The 20,613-nt window shown below is 36.6% G+C and overlaps 2 protein-coding genes across 4 annotated transcripts in view; both read right to left on the minus strand.

Moving 5' to 3' along the window:
* Nucleotides 1–1,710: 1,710 nt before the first annotated feature.
* On the minus strand, nt 1,711–7,323 carry LOC114455583 (gap junction beta-2 protein-like). Of its 2 annotated transcripts, none has more exons than XM_028436911.1 (2): nt 7,190–7,323; nt 1,711–3,813 (listed from the first exon to the last, which is right to left on the minus strand). In XM_028436911.1, exon 2 carries the CDS (start codon nt 3,793–3,795, stop codon nt 3,007–3,009), a length of 789 nt encoding a protein of 262 aa, XP_028292712.1. In that variant the 5' UTR covers nt 3,796–3,813; nt 7,190–7,323; the 3' UTR covers nt 1,711–3,006. The 2 variants fall into 2 exon arrangements, with proteins under 2 accessions (XP_028292712.1, XP_028292714.1); XM_028436913.1 differs by having other exon boundaries at nt 7,165–7,317.
* Nucleotides 7,324–11,201: 3,878 nt separating this feature from the next.
* The window catches only part of cryl1 (crystallin, lambda 1), a 39,124-nt gene continuing 29,712 nt past the window's right edge, over nt 11,202–20,613 (minus strand). The window contains exons 7-10 of one of the 2 annotated variants that reach the window (XM_028435859.1): nt 19,401–19,509; nt 16,896–17,002; nt 13,284–13,417; nt 11,202–11,735 (exon numbers count right to left, since the gene is read on the minus strand). In XM_028435859.1, coding sequence (XP_028291660.1) covers nt 13,313–13,417; nt 16,896–17,002; nt 19,401–19,509 — 321 coding nt within the window. In that variant the 3' untranslated portion in view covers nt 11,202–11,735; nt 13,284–13,312. Of the gene's footprint in view, nt 11,736–12,638; nt 13,418–16,895; nt 17,003–19,400; nt 19,510–20,613 lie in introns of those variants that run through there. The other variant, XM_028435858.1, reaches the window with a different exon arrangement.

Below are 20,613 nucleotides of genomic sequence, written 5' to 3' on the forward strand. Positions count from 1 at the left end.
GACGCTAAAATCTCAGTTACTAATATTACAGAACATGTAACTGTGTCCCATCCTGCTGCTCTTTAGGAAGGTAAACTCTGTGTCTCATTTCACAACATATTTACACCAGTTCTTTGTTTTTTTCGCCGGAACGTCTTTCATTCATCCATTTCTCTTCTGAGTTGTTTCCGGGTTTATTGCCACTGTCGGCACTAATCTCGCGAGAACTGCCACTCAGGCCATTTCAGATTGCAGTTCTCGCTCAGTTTAGAGAGACATCTTTTAATTATTACAATAAAATACGGGATATTTACGGGAAAATACTAATACGGGGAGATGGCGGGACAGAGGGGTAAAAAACGGGAGTTTTCCGGCCAAAACGGGATACTTGACAGGTTTGTGTTTTTGAACGTTGGCTCCGCATTCAGGAAGCGGCAGCAGGGCATTGCAGGTCGGCGGACCGCGGCCGCATAATTCCGTGCCAGCGTACACAAATAAAGATCTGCCTATGTTTGCATTAATCTAGAAGTCCTTTGCAAACCTTGGATGGAAATATATTGCTTACTTAAAAAACAAGAGAAAAAAATGAGCATAACCACAATATTAGTTGGCTTTTGTTAATGGCTCTTCAGTCTTCACTCTCCATTTTTCTCTCACCTCATTTTTTTTAAATAAGGTCTGTTTAGTTTAGTGTCATGCATTTTAGTCCGTTTTGTAAACCCTGCATTTATCAGATTTCCGTTTTTATTCAATACGATTGAATTTAACTTCATTCATATAGCGTTAAATATAACTCATCTCATGGCATTCGTCACTCGATAGAAAGATATGTTTTAATAAAAAAAAAACAAAAATGAGAAAGCATCTGCGACAAAGGAGAGAAAAAAAATACAGAAAGAAAGACATGATGCATCCTTGACATTTGAATGTAATCAGTTGGAAGACCTGAATTCATTTTGGTCTGCAAGTTGCTGAAAATGTGGAGGAGTGAGGACCTAAACAGTGAGAAAGGTTCTTGATAGAGAATCCACTTCATGTTTAGGGAGTCAGTTAAGAGTCAAAGAAGTGGGCGATGACACTGCAAACAGGCATGGTCCATATCCTCACCCTAACCCTAGAACCATCCAAATGGGAGAAGACAGAAAGGAACCAAGCTGGTCCACATTATTAAGTTTTAGTTTTATACAAAGTCTTTTTTTTAAGTTTTTGTTTATTCTTAGTCTAGTTTCAGTTCACAAAATGACTAATATGGCTCATTTAATAAAATCTCCTGCTACTACCTCAAACTTAACTTCTGATTAAAGAAAATTAGTTCTGATAATTTTTTGCCATTGTCAAACTGGTGGACCTGCACTATTGATCAATCTCTATTTTTATTCTAAGAGGAGTGGTCCAACATTCCTAATAAAGCTCCATGTTACCTATCCTACAAAGAATTGGATTCAACAGATATTTGACAAGATAGTATGTTAAACATGCAATGTAAGAAGCATTTTCTGACAGAAAAATGAAAACAAAGAGAAAAAAAAACATTTGTAGTTTGAACATATTCATCATCTGATCATTAAACTGTTAGAATCTGCAGCAATAAACACTTAATTTAAAAAAAAAAAAAAAAAAAAAAAAAAAACCTTCATTTCAAGGTGAAATATCTGATTTAACCAAATGATAAAACAGCATCAAACCAGCTGTGTCACACAATTAGTTAAATGCACACATACACAAAGTTAGTTATTTGAAAAAGCAGATAATTTATTTAAAACATCACTGATTGTCAAAATCATCTTCTTAGTTATTTGTTGACAAAACTGTAAGACATCCAAGTGTATAAAGGAGCTTTAGGGCCACACAAGATGAAAAAAGAGTTTTGAACAGCAGGAAATATTTAGTTTCATGTAAATGTCAATATAAATGAAACATGGTCATATGCTAAAGATTTACACATGTAAAATATAAAACTATGATCTTAAAAACATGGTTGGGTATTAGAACACTTAAATTAAATTTGACCAATTTCTTATACTACAGTAAATGATTTGCATGGCTCTAATGCTCACTTATACATATGAGCAACTACATCTCTCCTTTATTTATGTCAAGTAAAAATGTTCTTCATGTTGAAAGGAACTTCATGTTTAGGTCTTCACTGTCACCACTAGATGGCAGTGTAAGATCATTCTTTCATTTCTCCATTCCTTCATTTGATCCAGAGGCAAAATCTACTTCCATCCTGTCTTAAACACTGCTGTCTGGAAAAAAATTAAAATAACACTTGCTGGTGGAAATTCAATCAAATTAGGCAAAGAATGTATCATCACAAAAATCCTGTTAGCATACATTAAAGCTACGCTAACCATACACATTGATGTTTGCACCAGTGGTTCCCGGTACTTTTATTTTTGTGTACCTAAATTGCTTTTATTACATTACATTATTATATTGTGTTCACTGTAGTAGAGAAGAGATTAACTTTACTGAATTATTAAGGCACTCTAGAATTGATATAAGCCTATTTGAATTTTGGTTGAGGTTTATTAATTGAATGTATTTCTTTAATAGAAAATTCAATAACATTCATTAATACCACACACAGATTGGATTTGGGGCAACATTTGGAAAGCAAACAAAGAGTTATAATCCTTCTTGGTAACATAAATCATTCTCATGTCCACTTTAGAAAAAGGATTTTATCTTTCCTTATAAAAACATCAACTGTGACAGCAGTTTATATTAACTCTATATTGTTACCAAAATGGCCCTTTTATTGTGAAATATTCCATTATTCTATGCTTACAAGTCAGTGGAAAGGCCACTATTATCTCTCTGAAACCCTTTTTAACTATAGTGGTTGGAAATCTTTAGGCTGGTTCTCAGGAGAATGGAACAGAATTGAAGAGTAATGAGGGAGTATGCATTAAGGAAAAGGACACATGGAACAAAAAGTTTGGGAACCACTGGAAAAGATGAATTCTGTTCTTTTGATGAAACTGTTGGGGTTATGTGCAAAGGTTTACTTTGTTCTCTCGCTCAGCATGATGTCTTGTTTCTGGAAGAATCCGTGCACGAGGAGAGCAGCATCTCGTTCTTCTTGTTGTCACGAGTCACGCTCTCCGTATACGCAAGTTTCCTCTTGTTTGATCGTGCAGAGCACCTCATCAGCGCCTTTCCGACTAGGTAACACAGCTCAGCTACATTCAGCACCATGCAGATGGCCGACGAAGACACCATGAAGATAGTAAAGACAGTTTTCTCCGTCGGCCTGGAGATGAAGCAGTCCACCTTATTGGGACATGGCCACTGCTCACACTTCACCAGCCGTGGCATCTGGAAGCCATCATAGACAAAATACAAGGCGTACATGAACCCCCCCTCGAAGATGAGCCGAAAAAACAAGCTGCAGGTGTAGGTCCACCACAGAGGACCAGTAATGGGTAGGCGCCTCCTCTTCAGCGTCTCCAGCTGCAAGTCTGTCATCTTTTCAGTGCTGTTGGAGGCCAGCATGGTCCTCTTATCTTCTCGCTTCCTGTAGGCCACATGCATGGCCACCAGCAGGGCTGGAGTAGACACAAAGATCAGCTGCAGGCACCACAGGCGTATGTGAGATACAGGAAAGAAATGGTCATAGCAGACGTTTTTGCAGCCAGGCTGCTGCGTGTTGCAGGTGAAGTCAGACTGCTCATCTCCCCAAACGCTCTCTGCGGCCAGAACCAGGATGGTGATCCGGAAGATGAAAAGGACCGAGAGCCAGACCTTTCCTAGACTGGTGGAGTGTTTGTTGACTCCACCGAGCTGGGCATAGAGTGCGCCCCAACTCATGGTGCAAATTCAGATAGCCTGTTTGATCAAACAGAAAGTCAGGAGGTTAACAGAGACTAAAAAACAGAAGATGCTTCTTTATGTATCAAACCAAGCATAAACATGAGCTCAAGTCCTCCCATCCTATCTTAAATTATTGTGGTTTGACTGACCTTAATCATTTTTCATCTAATTTCAACTCAGTATTTCAGTGTCTCAGATCCAGCTCCACTTATTCTCATATTGTATATCAGGCTTGTTTTAACAAATGTATTATAGTTCTAGGTTCAAGCCCTGGGGTGTACATTTGGGTCCTTTTGGTGTGGAGTTTGCAAGTTCTGCTTGTGCTTGCGATTCCCCATAGGAGTGAATGGTAGTGTGACTGGTTGTCTGTCTGTGTTGCCTTGCGATGGACTGGTTCCCCGTCTAGTGTATACCCCCACGTAAGGTCCAATAACAGCTGGAATAGGCACCAGCAGACCCCCGCGACCCTAGAATAAAGCAAGCAAGTAGGTTGGAAAATGGATGTTCTGATTTTTTCAGTTGTCTTTTGCCAACTTATCTTAAACTTAATGTCTCTTACCTCTTAAAGCTGTAGTATGTAGAATCCCTGTGGAGCTCCAAGTGACATTTGTCTCAATAGAGACTAGTGATAAATGTAGGAACTATCTTGTGGTGTGTTAGACTGAGACTCTGAGATGAATGCAGAAATGCATTAATCACTCTAGTTATTGTCCTCTAAAGCAGCAGCGGCTGCTGCAGTGATCAATATCGTGTCAATATCAGCAAAGACATTTCTTCCAAGCCTTTAAAGTGTGAATGATCCAGATAACTGCCAATATAGGTTTGAGCTCTGAGTGCTCTAGTTTTGTATGAATCTAATACTTCAGTTCTTTATCTTTGTAATGTATTGTTGTGTTTTTGTTCTTGTTTCTCAACATGTGATTAAACCATCAGCACTGCTGAATGACAGTTTGTTTCACACCTCTGATAAGAGGATTGTTTTTGCTCTTTACTTATTTTTAACTTCATAGACAAACACATTTTCAGACACTAAAACTGATGTGTTCTTTCTGAATATTATCAATTCTTTCCCAAACAGATACATTTAACTATTATATTTGTGATGTGGATGTTTAATGAATTGTTCATAAATCAATATCCTTTTGGGATTTGTTCAATGTCAGACTATGTCTGCATCCTCTAGTTAGGTTTTTTTCTTTAATTATTACGAATCTATCCCACGAAATCGATTTTTAAATGATCTCCTGGATATGCATGTTGAAAGTTATGTTTAAGTGCAGATTATTTGAGATTCTTCTCCTTGTCTGCTTGTTCATTGCTTTTTGGTCAGAAACTGGGATCATAATTCCAAATTAAACATGATAAATTACACTGTATTGCCTGTAACAAAGTAGCAATGCTGTCTCTGCATTAGTGGATGGAGTTTTCATTCCATGTTGTTTAATGTCTCAGTGTTTGCATTTACAGTATCGGGTTATATTCCTATTTTGCATCTGGTGATAATTGATTAAAAAAAAAATTCACCTTTTGCTTGAATCCATATCAGTAATTAATTTTTTCATTGAAGAAAGAAAACAACCAAACTTTAACAGACTTTTTTTGTGTAATTATTGTATGTTTAATGTATTTTTTCCAACCTGTCTATAATTTCATCCCTTTGTTATAACTACTAAACATGACTCAGTTTTTTTAATAATCAGTTTACACTTAAACTTTGAGGTTTCTTTCAAACCTAATTCACAGCCTTTAAGTTAACACCAATTCTACCTCTTAATAAATGCTATTACATGAGTTTTAAATTATTTGATTTGAATTGATGGTAGATATGAAGTAATTGTTATGCAAATGTCAACCCCATAAGATTTTATATAATATAAAAACAGGCATTAAAAAAGCAAAATAAATAACAGTCAATACAGTATATTACATTTTACATTTTAAATGTTTATAGAAGTGCCATTCATGTAGTGAGTGTGTTGGATTTAGCATTATAAAAACAAATAAAAAGTTTATTCAAAGACAGATTATAGTTTCACAGTTAATTGAAAAATATGTATTCTTATTTGAAAAGTTTAGGTTTTAATTGTACAAGTTAAATAACTCAATGCTGATAGAGAGATGATTTTTACAAAGTAAAGAAATGAAAGAGTTAAAATTATCATTGAATGTTTGCGGTTTGTTATCAATTCACTTATTTTCTTTGTGTAATAATGCTTTTATTTTTAGTGTATGTATGTGCATGTGTGTAGGTATAGGGGAGCGGTCTAAAACCTTTACTCTCAAAAGAAAGAAAGAAAAAAAATACCTTTTTAATGAAGACAACATCGTGAATAAAATTCTATACAGTTAAAATTATATCAGATAATGTTATGTAAAGAATATTTTTTTTTAGATAATTTGAAGGGCTACAAAAAAAAACTCACTTGAATTTGATAACACATGTCAGTCAATACACTCTAATTGATAATTTAATGTATATTTACTTCCAGAATAGTCATTTAGTTGATTTAGTTATCTTACCAGGGATTTAAAACATAAAGTTCAACACGTGCAGGGAAAGTTAATGGTCTAGATGTTTCAGGAGGTGAAGAAGAAAGGTGGCTGAGTTTTATTTGTTGTCAAAGTCATTAATACCCTATGTAAAAAAAAGTATTTATTTATTGCAATATTTTTTTATTTTTATTTTTATTTTTTTTATTTTTTTTTTTTTTTTTTTTTTTTTTTTTTTTATTGCAATATTTTTGAAAGCTATAGAGTCAAAGAGCCACATGAGGCTCCAGAGCCTAGGTTGCAGACCCCTAGGGCAACCATGGCTTGGGAGGTACCAGTATGGGGTCTTGAGGTTGTGGGTTTGATTTCAAAGCTATCGCTGCTCCAATTGTTCATTAGAGCTTTAGGTGGCAGCTCTGTCAGTATGGGACTGGGTGTGGCTGATATTGTTTAAGTGCTTTGGGACTATACATTAGTGTTAAATACCAATAATGTCATGTGTTTCCATTATATACACATTGGTAATAGGTAAATAAGAACATTATGTTTAAAAAATTAAAAAAAAAAGCTACCATTGAATTGATTTGTGATATTGAAAATCTATGGTCTACTTTAGTTTAAATATTTTGGGTAACTAGGTTAATACTACAAACTATTTAACCACAGTACCAGTTGTTAACACTTATTACTTTTTTCGTATTCTTTTCTTGTTTCCCTAACTTGTTATTATGTCACTACATGTCAGAAATAAAAAAGACACTAATTAATTAATTACATTTTAGGTAATTAGTACATACATTTAAACCGTAAACGATGGTGTTTATCTTGAATAAATAGTTTTAGGCCGTGTCAGCACAGAAACTCAGTGGTTTTTACCTGAAGTGATGTGAACTGAACTCACCTGTTTGTCTCTGAGGACGAAGGTCCGAAAAGCATCAAAACCTCTCCATGAACACGATGCTTTCTCTCCTGCTTCGTCAAATGTTTGTTGGAGGGAATCCGGCTCGACTTGTCCGAGACACACCTGATCTGCAGAGGTTCATCAGTCAGAAGGAGGAGTCAGGGGATAAACAGGCGGTCCGAGGGCCAAAAGCCGGTTCCGTCACCAGGTCCCATTCAAATTATAATGTTAAAAAAAAGAAGAAAAAAGGGGGCAACCAGGTGGCAATGATTAAGAAATATGTATTGATGTAATATATTTGTTAAGGACACAGAATATGATACATACCTGATGCTATGTATCCTATGAGGTTTAGCTCATTTAGAGTCAATTGGCAGGTTACAGTAAACAAAATAAATAAATAAAAATCACATACTGTAGTTATAAAACAGCATTTCACCTGCAAGTCAACAACACATCACCACATCACATTCCCTTAATGTCCTCTCTCCCATCTTTACTCACACACATGAGCCTGCTAAGCAAAACAACAGTTAATATTTCAATGATTGCAGACCAGAGTGTCTTTAAGCAAAGTTTTGTCTCTTAAAGCATAAAGGTCTCACAATTCTTAGTGCTGACCCAAGAATGGAGGCAGTGGAGCAAAGGACACAGATTAATCTCTTATGAAGATATTCTTATTACAGGTTGGACAACAAATACAAAGTTCACAAGACCAGACATCATAAGATACTGGGCTCATAGTAGTAATACAAGAAAAAAAAAAGAAAAATAATAATAATTGAAAAATAACCACGCTTTTATTTGACTAACTCTGGACTTTTTTCAACTCAGTAGGGAAACATTAAATAAAAAAAAATTAAAAAAAAACAATAACTAATACAAATAAATAAGACCAATTTGCTACTCAAAGTGAGAAAAGGGCCACTCTGCAAATAGAACACAGAAACAAAGACAATTCTTGATGAGAATATTTTTATATATATATCAACAATGTTATTTTTTCATTGGATCATTGAATGACAAGGTTAGAGTAGGCTATTGCCAAAATAGCAGACAAAACCTGGCAAATACATGAGAGTGGACTTCTCACATTTTCTGTGACATTCTACGACTGAATTACAAACGTCTTTAGAGATTCAGTTGTATTTATTAGTAGTACTGAGTAACTCTCTCCGAGTGTGCATTCATACAGATATAAGTAAATATAGTCTTCTGAGATGTCGGACTAGATGTCGACAGTGAGAGACAGAGGGCGGCAGTTCAGGGAACGGTTCTGTAGATAATTAGTCGCAGCTATATTAAGGAGGCTAATTACTCTTCTTCCTTTATATTCCTGGTAGCAGTTGGAACCAGGGCTGGTGTTTGAGCTTAGTTACCGAGACAGTCTGTGGGAGGCACAGTGTGAGAACTAACAGTTACTGAGACATTTAGTTATTACGTTTTGTTCATAGACAGCTTACACGTAAACACGTAAATCTACTTTTCAGTTAGATGTGGGCATGCTTTATAAAACTCATCTAAGGGACTACTGTCAGAAGAAGCCTAATAACACAACCATAAACACAAATACCGTGGCTCAGGTGGTAGTGGGTCGTCTTCTGATCGAGAGGTTGGGGGTTCGATCCCAGTATCTGACTATGTGTCGAAGTGTCCTTGGGCAAGACACTGAACCCTAAGTTGCTCCCAGTGGTCGACTAGCGCCTTGCATGGCAGTCCTGTCCCACTGGTGTGTGAATGTGAGAGTGATTGGGTGAATGAGCTGATATGTAAAGCGCTTTGAGACTGCTTCAGTGTGGTGATAAAACACTATATCAAGTCCATTAGTTCATTTACCAAATAAATAAATAAACAGAAATGAAGAGTTTATATATTTTGATAATCCCAAAAGTCAGGTCACGCACACATGGTGAAGCGTTGTTCCAGTTTTTCAAGAACAGGCTCAAGATCCACCTTTTCAGATTAGCTTTTAACTAAATATTTATTAATTTTAGGAATGTTGTCTTTCACGTGTTTATTGTTATCTTTTGTTGTTTTTATAGTTTTAGAATTGTTATCTTTTATGTTGTTTTCATTAATTACTATGATCTTTTATGTTGTTTAGAATTACTATCCCAGTATTTTCTCGGATGAAGCCCTCTGCACTAGGGGCTGTGATGGGCCGTGGCTGTCTGTATTGTGGCCCTCAGTGTTGGTAAATGGCTTCTGCTATTTTGCTAGACTGGGGCTCTGTCTCTGCGCCCTGTACCCACCCACGGTCTGTGTCTTGCTCCTGGTGCAGACTGTGATGTCTCCTTACCTAGATCCTCTGTACCCAGTCATGTGTCATTGTCTTTATTTTAACTTGTATCAAGATGCCAAGGCCACATGCTGCACTCATTCCTATTTTGTATGGCCTTCAAAGTAAATGCACAAAATAATTCAAACAACACAAAAAAAAAAAAAAAAAAAAAACAAGAAAATACAAAGAAATAAAAAAACATATATACCAAATGACTTCAAAGACACAAAAGTACAACAAAAACTAAACAAAATTAGTCCAATATCATACAAAACGACAACAACAAAAACACTTGACCAAAAAAACCACAAAATGACTCAAAAAACACAAAACAATTCCAAAAAAGCACAAAATGTCAAGGAAAGTACACAAAAGCATTTGCTTTTTCCTATATTAATGCTCTGATAGGTCATTATTCTAAACTAGTACAGTGCCCATCGGAAGTATGTATTCATATAGTGGGAGTATAAGTAGAGTTGTCAATTATGGGCATAATAATAACAACATACTCTGTAGCATTATAAAGGGGTATATTTGCAGGTTCAAAGTAAAATAGTGTGTGCAATTTCCCTGGTTTAATTCTATGAAACATGCGAATGATAAATGTTTTTTTTACTCATTTTTATATATTTTTTGTTTTGTGTATTTTTCCGTAATGTATGTTTTTTGGAGTCATGTGTATTTTTGTATCTTTCTGTTGTCTTTTTGTGCATTTTTTGTATAATTATTGTTTTTTGTTGCCATTGTAGTGTGATTCTGGAGTCATTTTTTTGTATTTTTTTGCGTAGTTTTGTGCATTTCTGTTGTAATTTTAGTGTATTTTTTTGTACAAATTTTTAGCTAAGTGTATTTTGAGTCATTTTCATATTTTTGTCGTCATTTGGTGTATTTTTCTGTAATATATGTTTTTTTGAGTCATTTTGTGTGTTTTTGGAGCCTTTTTGTATATTTTTTGTGCATTTCTGTTGTCGTTTTGTGTACTTCCTGTATGAATATTGTTTAGTTTTTTGTTTTACGTCATTTGTGCATTTTTTGTATAATTATTGTTTTTTGTTGCCTTTGTAGTGTGATTCTGGAGTTATTTTGTATATCCCTCACACTCTGAGGTCAAAAGCTGAACAGGTTTCACTTCACTCACTCAGAAGTGAAATAAAATTAAAATAAACATTTTTGAACAAATTACTCCAAAATAACGGATGCACAAACTTGTGGGATTTGGAAGCCGTTGACTAAGTTTCAGGTGGAACAGGCACCGCGTCGGGGAGATATAGGCTCCACACACACACAGACCTTTTTTGCTTTTATAGATAGATGCTGATAATGTGGCCCTCAGATCAGACAATTAAATGTTTTTGCCTCCCACTGTCCATCTTTGTAGTGAAGTGATCATATGATGGTCACTGTGACCGGACATTAGTGTGAAATGAGAACGGACCCAATAGCAGCAGCAACAGAAACTGTAACATTTCATTTCTATCCATCGTTTCACGATTTGGAGATCATCTGAACTCATGTGACAGACCACATGAGTGTGTTGGAAAATCCTTTATCATCACAGCACATAGTTCAGATACACAAAACTCTAAATTGTATTATTCATTTATTATACAAGTGTAATTTAATTATTTACCAAGAAATACAGAAAAAAAAAACTCACATTTCAGTTTGATTCACTTGAAAGAAAGTCAGTAAATGAAATTTCCAAGACTTGATTCATGAAGTAAATTGATTGAAAAATTTTAATCTGACAGCAACTTTAAAATAGTTTTTCAGATATTTCTACAAGTTCTTCTCATTGATTAGTGTGAGCTAAAACAGAAAAGATTGAAAAAAAAGTCTGAGGTTAAAACACAGCATAAAATTGCTATTTCTGTAGGTTGTGAGGTAACAACTATATCTGGCGTCAATACTTCCTCATTCCCTGTGTCACTTACTATATAATAAATTAATAAAACACAACGAAAGAAATGCATTAGGTTAAGTTGACTTAACTCTCAAATAGTCCACTTTCAGTCTTTCAGAGTAAGAGCCCTAAACATATTTTGTACACACAATTCAAGTCGTAAATTTGTTAAAAACTACTGTGAACCACCAAGTTTTTAAGGAATTTGAAGTGGTCAATATTATTTAGCCACTCGCTCAGTGCAAACTATTCTACCACACAGGCAGTTCCGCTCATAACTACATTAATGTCTACCAAGCAGTGATTCATGAACACAATATCATCGAGCCTTGAAGCCATCCATCGTTGATTCAATCCTTTTCCTGCAGAAGAACATGGATTATCCTTAGCTTTGATCCATGGATTATTGAAATATATCCACTGGGTTTTGCACGTCTGACATTGACATTGACAGTGGTTTGTTAATAAAAGCAGGCTTTACACTGAAACAAATATAATATATAATATATTTATTTTGTGCGAGATTTAACTATCAGGTTCAGGTCGGGCTAGGACAGGGGTCTGCAACCTGCGGCTCTGGAGCCTCATGTGGCCCTTTGACTCTTTTGCAATGGCTCCCTATAGCTTTAAAAAAAACCTATTGAAATAAAGAGTTGTTATTTTCCAACAGAGGCTATTATTGATTAATGACAAATAAAATCAAGATTTAACAATTTGTGAACCTAAAAATAAATCACATTGTGCAATGACTCAGCACCTTCCTACTTCACTTCCTGCAACATCTACAGACCATCAACTTTCCTGCACCTGTGGCTAACCTTAAGTTTTAAATCCCTGGTAAATAACTAAACCAACAACAACACTATTCTGGAAGAAAATAGACATTTTAATTGTGTGGGGACAGATTAATTTAACCACCAATGTGCAGGTTAAATATGCATGTTTTATGTGTGGCAAGAAATGAGAAATTAGCATGTGTTGATCACATGATCATGTGTTATCAAACTTCAAGTTACTTTTTGTAGCACTTTAAATACATTAACTAAAAATAATCTTCTTCATATAACATTGTGTTCATGTAAACTGAGATGTGTAAGGATCTGAAGATGCAAGATACTGTTTAGTTATTTCTTGATGTTAATTTATTTCATTTTATTTTAATCTGTTTTTAAGTTGCCATTTACATGATCAATATAAATCAAATCATGAAATCAAACATTATTCTATGTCATTTTAACTGTATAGAATTTCATTCACTGTATTGTCTTCATTGAGAAGGTTTTTTTTCCGGCTCCAGGAGGACTTTAATCCAGGTGAGATGAGGCAAAATGGCTCCTTTGAGAGCCGCAGGTTGCAGATCCCTGGGCTAGGATAATAATAAAAAAGCGGCACGATCCGCACTGAATAGTGATGCAGATGTTGCTGTCTTTCTGTTGAACATTTGTTATTCTTATATCAGATGTGCGTTTATGAGGGCCTGGTTTCGGACAAAGCCCCGAAGGAAATATACGGGAGGAGGAGGGGGTGGAGCTTGGAGGAGGTCTTGCGAGCTTTCCACTGCAGATTGCACATTTAAGTGTTCAGTCTTTACAGCTGTGAGCAAAATTTCTTCATATTTCAATTTAAAAATATGCAGATGAAGAAAATCAATAAAGAGTTTTGAATCATTAGGAGCAAAAACATTAATTCCTAGCCCATTTCTCTACCTGCCTTTTTTGTATGTATAACCTTGGTTTTATGTTTTTGAACTGTGGGAATAAGCTGGTGTTAGCTGTCTAATTTCAGTCAGTAAAATCCGGATGCATTCAGTTCCAAGAGCTAAAGAAATGATCAATGGTTAGGTGCACCTTTTGCTACAAATCTAATCAACCTAAAACCTTACAATAACTGTGGCCTTATAACACACATACTATTAATATAAGGTGTTGCTGTTCTGATTTCAGTGGTCCTTCTTCAGCTTGGCTAGACTCATGAGCAGCAGGTCTCTCCTCTCCTTCCTGGCCGACAGATGCTGCTGGCTGTTGGGAATCAGCTCCAACATCTCCTGTTTACAGAGAAGAAAGAACAAAACAGCAACATACGAGTAGAGATAAAGGATAATTATTAGAGCGATAACCACATTTGTAAAGGGATCTGCTAAGATCATTTTAGCTGATAAGTTGACCAAATAACAGTTTTTCACCCTTTGACCATGCTCAGCCAGCGCTGCTACATGCTAAGCTAACTAAAACATATGGGACTGGCCATTGGAGATATGGAGGTCCACAAACTTTGACAAAGACAGCACATTTACCGGTAGAAATACTTGGAACGTAACAATTTTCCAGAGGAGGGAAAATATTTTCAGGTTTCCATGTCTATCACTTGACAAATGACACCATAAAATGACAGCGTTTGGATGAAATCTTAAACAGCCACTGCAGACTTTATAAAAAGCCAAAAATATTGAAGGTGTGGAGGAGTAATTTTTCAGGTTTCAGAAACATCATTCATTGCCACTCCCAGTTTTTCAGTTAACAGCTGCATGTGCCTTAATGGATGATTTGGTTCTAGTTTGTACATTTAGTCATTTCACTTTGACAGAAACAGAGAGGTAAATAATCAGTTTTTAATTGGTTATCGGGCAGAGAAGTTCAAAATGATCCCTTATCGGATCAGTTGGGAATGTTTATTGTTTCAGCTTTAGACATACCATTTAAGGTGCATTGTGGGTTGCATAATACTTTAACAAATAGTTTACTCCTTAACAGAAAAAAAACTCACACAGGTTAAACCACGTTCCTTCTGTAAACTAGTTCCAGACTATTTATTGCTGTGGCTCAAAGTTACTTCAAAGTATGACCTTCTGTAGCCTGCATTTGTGATATACAACCATGTAATGGGAGGAGTCATTCAGACAAGACTTGAAAGTGCGCTTCTATGTAAGGAGTCACTTACAGTGATCTAATCATTTTACTCTGTTTGCTATTGTTCTCTGATGTTTGAGAACATGTTGTGTATTGACGACAATGGACAGTGGACATGTTGCCATTGTCATCGTGTGCTCGAAACATAGCAGTGTTACTGTACAAGTGTAATTTTATGCTAGTTAAAAAAGAGCTGCTTCCATAGCGCTCATTTAAAACTGAAATTGTGTAAGAATTTGTAGATGTGTAATTTTAAAGGCACACCGTGGACTTTTTTACCCAAAGAGTTGACCCATATGAGTTATTTTAAATGATTTCTCAGGTCAATATACAGCGCTTGACAGTATCAATGCTCTGAGTGGGGCTTCCCTCTTGATATACCGACCATACAAGTTTGGAGGACCGTCTTTCACCAGGTCATGTGACCTGGAGAATGTCTAGACAGCATTTCACTTTACGGCAGTCACTTGACCACAGGCTCGGCTATACAGTATATAGTTCCCATGTGACGTTACAACATACGGGCATTTCCCGACCCGGCACCATTGCTGTGGGCAGCTGAAACGAGTTTAGCCTCTGTTTACAGCCAAAAGAGCACAATACAGTAGTTTTGTTTTGCGGTTCGCCTGTCCGCTGCGCCAACCCTACTGTCTGCATACACAATCAAAAGACGAAAGGAGGCTGGCCTGACTGACTGTTCGTTGATTTTTGCGACAGTGCTGCAGCGCTTGTGGCCACTAGGGGCACTTGCATGAAAGTTATCGTTCTAGCGCCCCTAGTGGCCAAAAGTTACACAGTGAGCATTTAAGTATTAGTGGAAGGTCCACTTGAAAAAAAGTTATACATGTACATTGTACAACCCAAAACACTGTTTTAAAAATAGTTTGTCTTTTTTATCCTCATGTTTTTATTTCTCTATTTGAAGCACTTAGAAACAAATGAAAGTGTCTATTTGTACGGTTGCTGTACGGACAACCCCTGGTGCTATTGGTACGGTTACTGAAGTACACGTACGTAGCGTCTTAGTGTTAGGATTAGGGTTAGGTTATAACCCAATATTGCAACAATTTTTAGGATTAGGGTTAGGATAAGGTTTAGTCTTAGTCACGCGACCTAAACTGACCAATGACTGACCTATTACGTGACCTAAACTGGCCCAATAGGGGCGCTGCGTACAGATAGAATGTCAGTATATTGATAGGGCAACCGTACGGATAGCCACTGCCAAATATATTACTGTACTGTCAGTCAAACATAAGCACACAAAAACACCTATTTCAAACAATTAAAAATGTACATAATAATGTTTAATGTCAAATGTGAGTGATCAATTAAACAACGTTATCTCCAAAATTACCGAAGCAGTGCAGACGATAATGTCATTACTATAAAGCGTTGGGGCTGATCTTAAAAAACACTGATCCACGTGCATCATCATGAATTTAGACTATAATTTAATAATTATGTCTGTGGGCACAAAACTTCATCACACGGTGTGTGTGTGTGTGTGTGTGTGTGTGTGTGTGTGTGTGTGTGTGTGTGTGTGTGTTAGAAACACTGATCATCATTAGCAGCCTGTACAGTCCTCATATTCAGATTGTGTGGCTCTTTATGCAGCAAAGTTTAGTCTAGCATGTTATGTTAAGCAGCAAGGTGAATGACGTGGCTCTAAAACCGAACAATGGTAAGCTACTCTACTGAAAACAACATTAAACCAAACATGGAAATATGCACAAATTTAACATATGTTTGGGAAAATAACTTGTACTGCGTCAGAAACTTACCTAGTTAAAACCGCTGTTGTGTTTATAACGATAACATTTGTAGATCCGCTTTTTTTTCTTTCTTTTTCATCTACCACCATTCAAAGTCAATGCGAGAGACTCTCTGTTTATCAGAGAACTAAAGCATATTGGCGCATGAGCAGATTGCAATTGTGAAAGGGTCTATTGTTTGATTGTTTGCTGGCTGAAAATTCTTTCATTTGTACAAATATTCATAGAAGGCATTCATATAATTGCAAAGATATGTGTGTTCCTGTCACAATAAAATATAAACATATGTTATACTGTATATATAATAATATAAATATTTATTACTGAACTGACTTGACAATTTACCAACCTTTCTTTGTTGCATGACGCAAATCACACATTTAACAAACCTAAACCAGATACCCAAACCACATGAATCTACTGTTCATTTTTGATAAGCTTGATTTGAGCAACAAACCAGCACTCCTGCAATTCCTGGGATTCTCCCAGTCAGTTTGGAGCATTACGTGTAGTCTAAGTGAAAATAAGTGTTAAAACTATCCAACCAATCAAGTCAGGTTCAAATCCTCTCCTTACGGGGAGGACCTGGAATATCAACATTGTCTTAATAAATGCTGCTAATGTGTATGACTCACAGACAGAGGTTTCAGGACACACTTTTGTCGAACAAGTTCTTCTGATTGCGTTTATTAAACGAGCTTGACCAGCTAGAATACCTGTTACCTCTAATCTAACAAACTACTCCTGTTCTACTCCCTTCACCTCTAGGGCTGCGGTGAAACTTATTGACAAAAACAACCTGGTTTCAGCCTAATAAACATTTTTCTACCTCTAGACTTACACTGATGACACTCTTTGCTTCTTCACCACTGAAGTCAGGTGTTGGTCCAAAGGAATTCAGTAGTCTTGTGATTCCCTCTCCGTATCGCTTCATGTAGTCCTCCATACCTGCGAATGAACATCTGCTCAGTTAATGAACACAAGGATTTTAAAATATGGGGAAAATTTCTTTTATTTATGTGTTCACTTGTAAGTCAGTCTTGCTACAGTGATATACATTCCTTTAGCCTCATTCAGAGGGCTACAGTTGAAAAAGTTATGTTTCCTCCCTCCCTTGTTGTTCCACATTTTGTAAAAAGTCAGCTCCACATGAACGACTTAGATTTTTCTCGCATTGTGATGTCACATTGCAGAAACTCCTGACAATCCTGGCCCCTCCTACCATATACAGTATACTGTAAGAATGTGAGCTCCTCCCTCTCAAACTATAATAATATACATGATACTTTATTGTCATATATGTAAAGCTACACACATGAAATGTGCTATCTATTTAACCCCACCCTGTGGAGCAGTGGGCAGCCACGGTGTAGCTCCCAGGGAGCAGTTAGGGTTAATATAAGGGACTATCAACATCTCACAGTGATGGACCAGGGAGAGAGAGATTTGAACCAGTGAGCCTGCAATTACAAGCCTGCTCCCTTAACCACTCTATATTTACGTTCAGTATATAGATAATCCAGTATATAGATAATCTGAAGTGCAGTGTGAGCGCTCACAATCAGTTCCATTTTTAGTAGCCACTACATTGCCTTTGACATGATCTGACGTGTCTATGACCCGTGTTTCTGGCCGCTGCGTGAGTGCTTGCTATGGCACAGTTCACCATAGAATATTCTTTTTGGCAGGTGTTCATCAGACATGCAGCAGCAATGGCCAGCCCATCTCAACTAAGATCTCTTGAGAAAGGTGAAGATGCTCTCCATTTCATCCGGTTGATAGGGACCTGGGGGAGGTGTGCAATGGATTCATCATTAATGGCTGATGGACAATTGAGGACACCATTAAAGCGCTCAGTCCATCGCTCAATGATTTTCATTCTGGCTATGAGCAGGTTGGTGCCATCTGCACTGAGGAGAGGGATGATCCTTACGTGGTAAAAAGTGTATATATATTTAATGTATAGAAAAAATCTTAAATAAAAGGGATTTGAACAAAGCTAAAAATCGTCCCAAACTTACGTGTGGGTTACGAAGGGTTGGGTGAATGCACTGATGAAGCTAGCAGGGTTCAGTACCTCCAATAAGAGACCACTGCATTAATGTTTGTAGTTTATACATCAAAATCAAATGCAATGTAGCAGAATCACATGTGGATCGCGGCTTTGCACTAAATAACTGGTTTTCCAATAACTGCTGCATTTATTGTTGACTGAGGATGTGTGCTCTGGTTGGGAATGACTGGAAAGTGAGGTGATTTAGGGCTTGGAAGATGAAACAAAAGTAAATGTCGGCAATCTTCGGAGAACATGATCAAACTACAACATCCACAGCAGAAAAAGTGAGCAGAGGGGGTTCGACCTGTAACTAACTAGCGTTGGCATCAGGTGCGAAGCTTCTGAGAGGTTTGAATTACTGGTGTGAGGGAGTGCATTCATCACGCCCATGAAAAGACTGCTTTGTCAAGTCTGTATGTGTGTGTATATGTGTGTGTGTGTGTGTATTTCACACTCTCCTCTGATATTCTTCATCTCACTGAGGTTTCACTTGCTCTGTGACACAGAGAGGAACTTAGCGCTTGTACAATGAGTGTGTAGAGCCCAGCCATCAGAGCTATGTCACTGGATTGTTTTATACTATTATTTATTAAGATGTGATTTATTTATATTTTGTAGAGATAAAACTAATAAAAAATTTGACAATGTTGCAGTGATGTGCAACTTGCATTGAAGCTGCTCAGTAGAATGACATATGATCTATGTTTAAAAATCATTTGTTTTTATCTCCCATAAAATTTAAACTTCGAGCAAAAACTAAGTAAATAGAAGGTTGGATTTGTTTGATTTTGAAGTTATTTCTAACTTTTTACAGCATTATTCTATCCTTTGTTGAAGATTTTTTATAATGATATAAATCATTTGTGTGTTTTAACAGCATTACTGTAGAAATAGTAAATTACATTTTTTTAAACAATTTAAATTGTTCTAAATAATGTTGAACATGAATTTCACCTTAATTCAGGAGCTGTTAAACAGATTTTCACCGTCTGTGATAACAAGGACAATACGGTATTCTATGTAGTTAATGGGTAGATAAAGACAAACAAATTAACCTTTTTTTAAACCCATTTCTTGAACATTCCACACATTTGTGGATGTGCTGTCATTGGTTGTGTTTGAGTGAAACCTGCCACACTTCAGTTTATTAAAACTGTGACTCATATCATAAAACTGACACTACAAACATAGCGTTAATGCTTACCAACACAAAGGATTAGTAGTTTAAAGACAATCCCATTAATGTCCTCTGTTATACATGGCAGTGGGAAGTCCAAATAGGGAATTTACCTTCAGGTGCATTGAGGTGAATTGTTTCCATGGGGCCGATGAAGGCATAGCGCATTCCTAATCCCTCTGACATCACCAGATCAATGTCTTTTACTGAGATAACATCGTCCTAATCAATCAGACAAAAAGGCAAAACAAGCAAGAAGTCAGGATTTTGAAATAATATTAAACAGATACTTTGGGGACATTTATTAAAGGTTTTTATTTATTTACATTTTAATGAAGGTCTGTGTTTACCGCATTGAGACCCCAAAACAGGACAACAACGAGGGAAAACAAAATTACTATTATAAAGAAAAACATACACATTTACACACACATATACAGATCCACAGATAAGATTGTGTTTTCTGATAATGAATAGCAGCTAAAAATGTATTCAACTGTGCACTGGATATTAAAGGTAGCTGTAAATGAGGGAAGGTCAGCGAGTAAAGTCTTTTTTTTTAAGTGTCAGCACAGAATCTCAAACAAAAAAATAAATAGTCTGCAGTGTTTATTTTATATTTTCTCTAGCAACAGTATATTAAGTGTATTAAGTCAGACATACTTTAGGTGGCTTTTTGGATTTCCCATGTAAATTATACATTTATTTTACCAGCAGGCAATGTTGTAAATACCATAATGCTTTTTGCCCTTTTATGATTGTAGAACACTTTCTGTCCTGAGGCAGGATTTAATCTTGATGATGTGCAAAAAGCAGATTTACGTTCCATGTAGGTCTTTTTCTAAGATAAACAAAATCATGACTTTTCACACCTGAGTCTTCTGGACAAACCCTTTGATGCTCGTTGGCTGCTCCCACCATATAAAATTTCTAAAAACCTGGAGGTTAACTGTGTCCAGGACTGCGTACTGGCAAAAGAGTGTTTGAAGACAGAAGGATGCATGGAGCGTCTGACACAGGAGTGGTTCAGGTATCTTTGGTTCAGAGATACCTTTGGGCTGGTCGTTGAGGAAATCAAAGCTTTGGTACAAATACAGAGAGTGGAGTGAGGAGTAGAAAAGGGACAGGGTCGTCTTTGTTTGGGTTCCACATTAAACAACGAGTCTGTTATCCGAGCAAAGCAGGGTGAAGGTGGGGTCTTTATCCTCTGTAATCACCGAGAGCAATAGGTTGCTTTCTCAGCCGCTCTGCTTTCCAGCTCTGGCCTCGAATCAAGGACGATTTTCTCTCTGTAGTTACATAACACAAGTCACTAGGCACTGCGAC

This window comes from Gouania willdenowi, chromosome 21 (genome assembly GCF_900634775.1).
Source record: "Gouania willdenowi chromosome 21, fGouWil2.1, whole genome shotgun sequence".
Taxonomy (NCBI): Eukaryota; Metazoa; Chordata; class Actinopteri; order Blenniiformes; family Gobiesocidae; genus Gouania; species Gouania willdenowi.

What these genes read in the sequence shown, in the direction of transcription:
- LOC114455583 (XM_028436911.1), bottom strand. Translation starts at nt 3,795, where the DNA reads ATGAGTTGGGGCGCACTCTATGCCCAGCTCGGTGGAGTCAACAAACAC.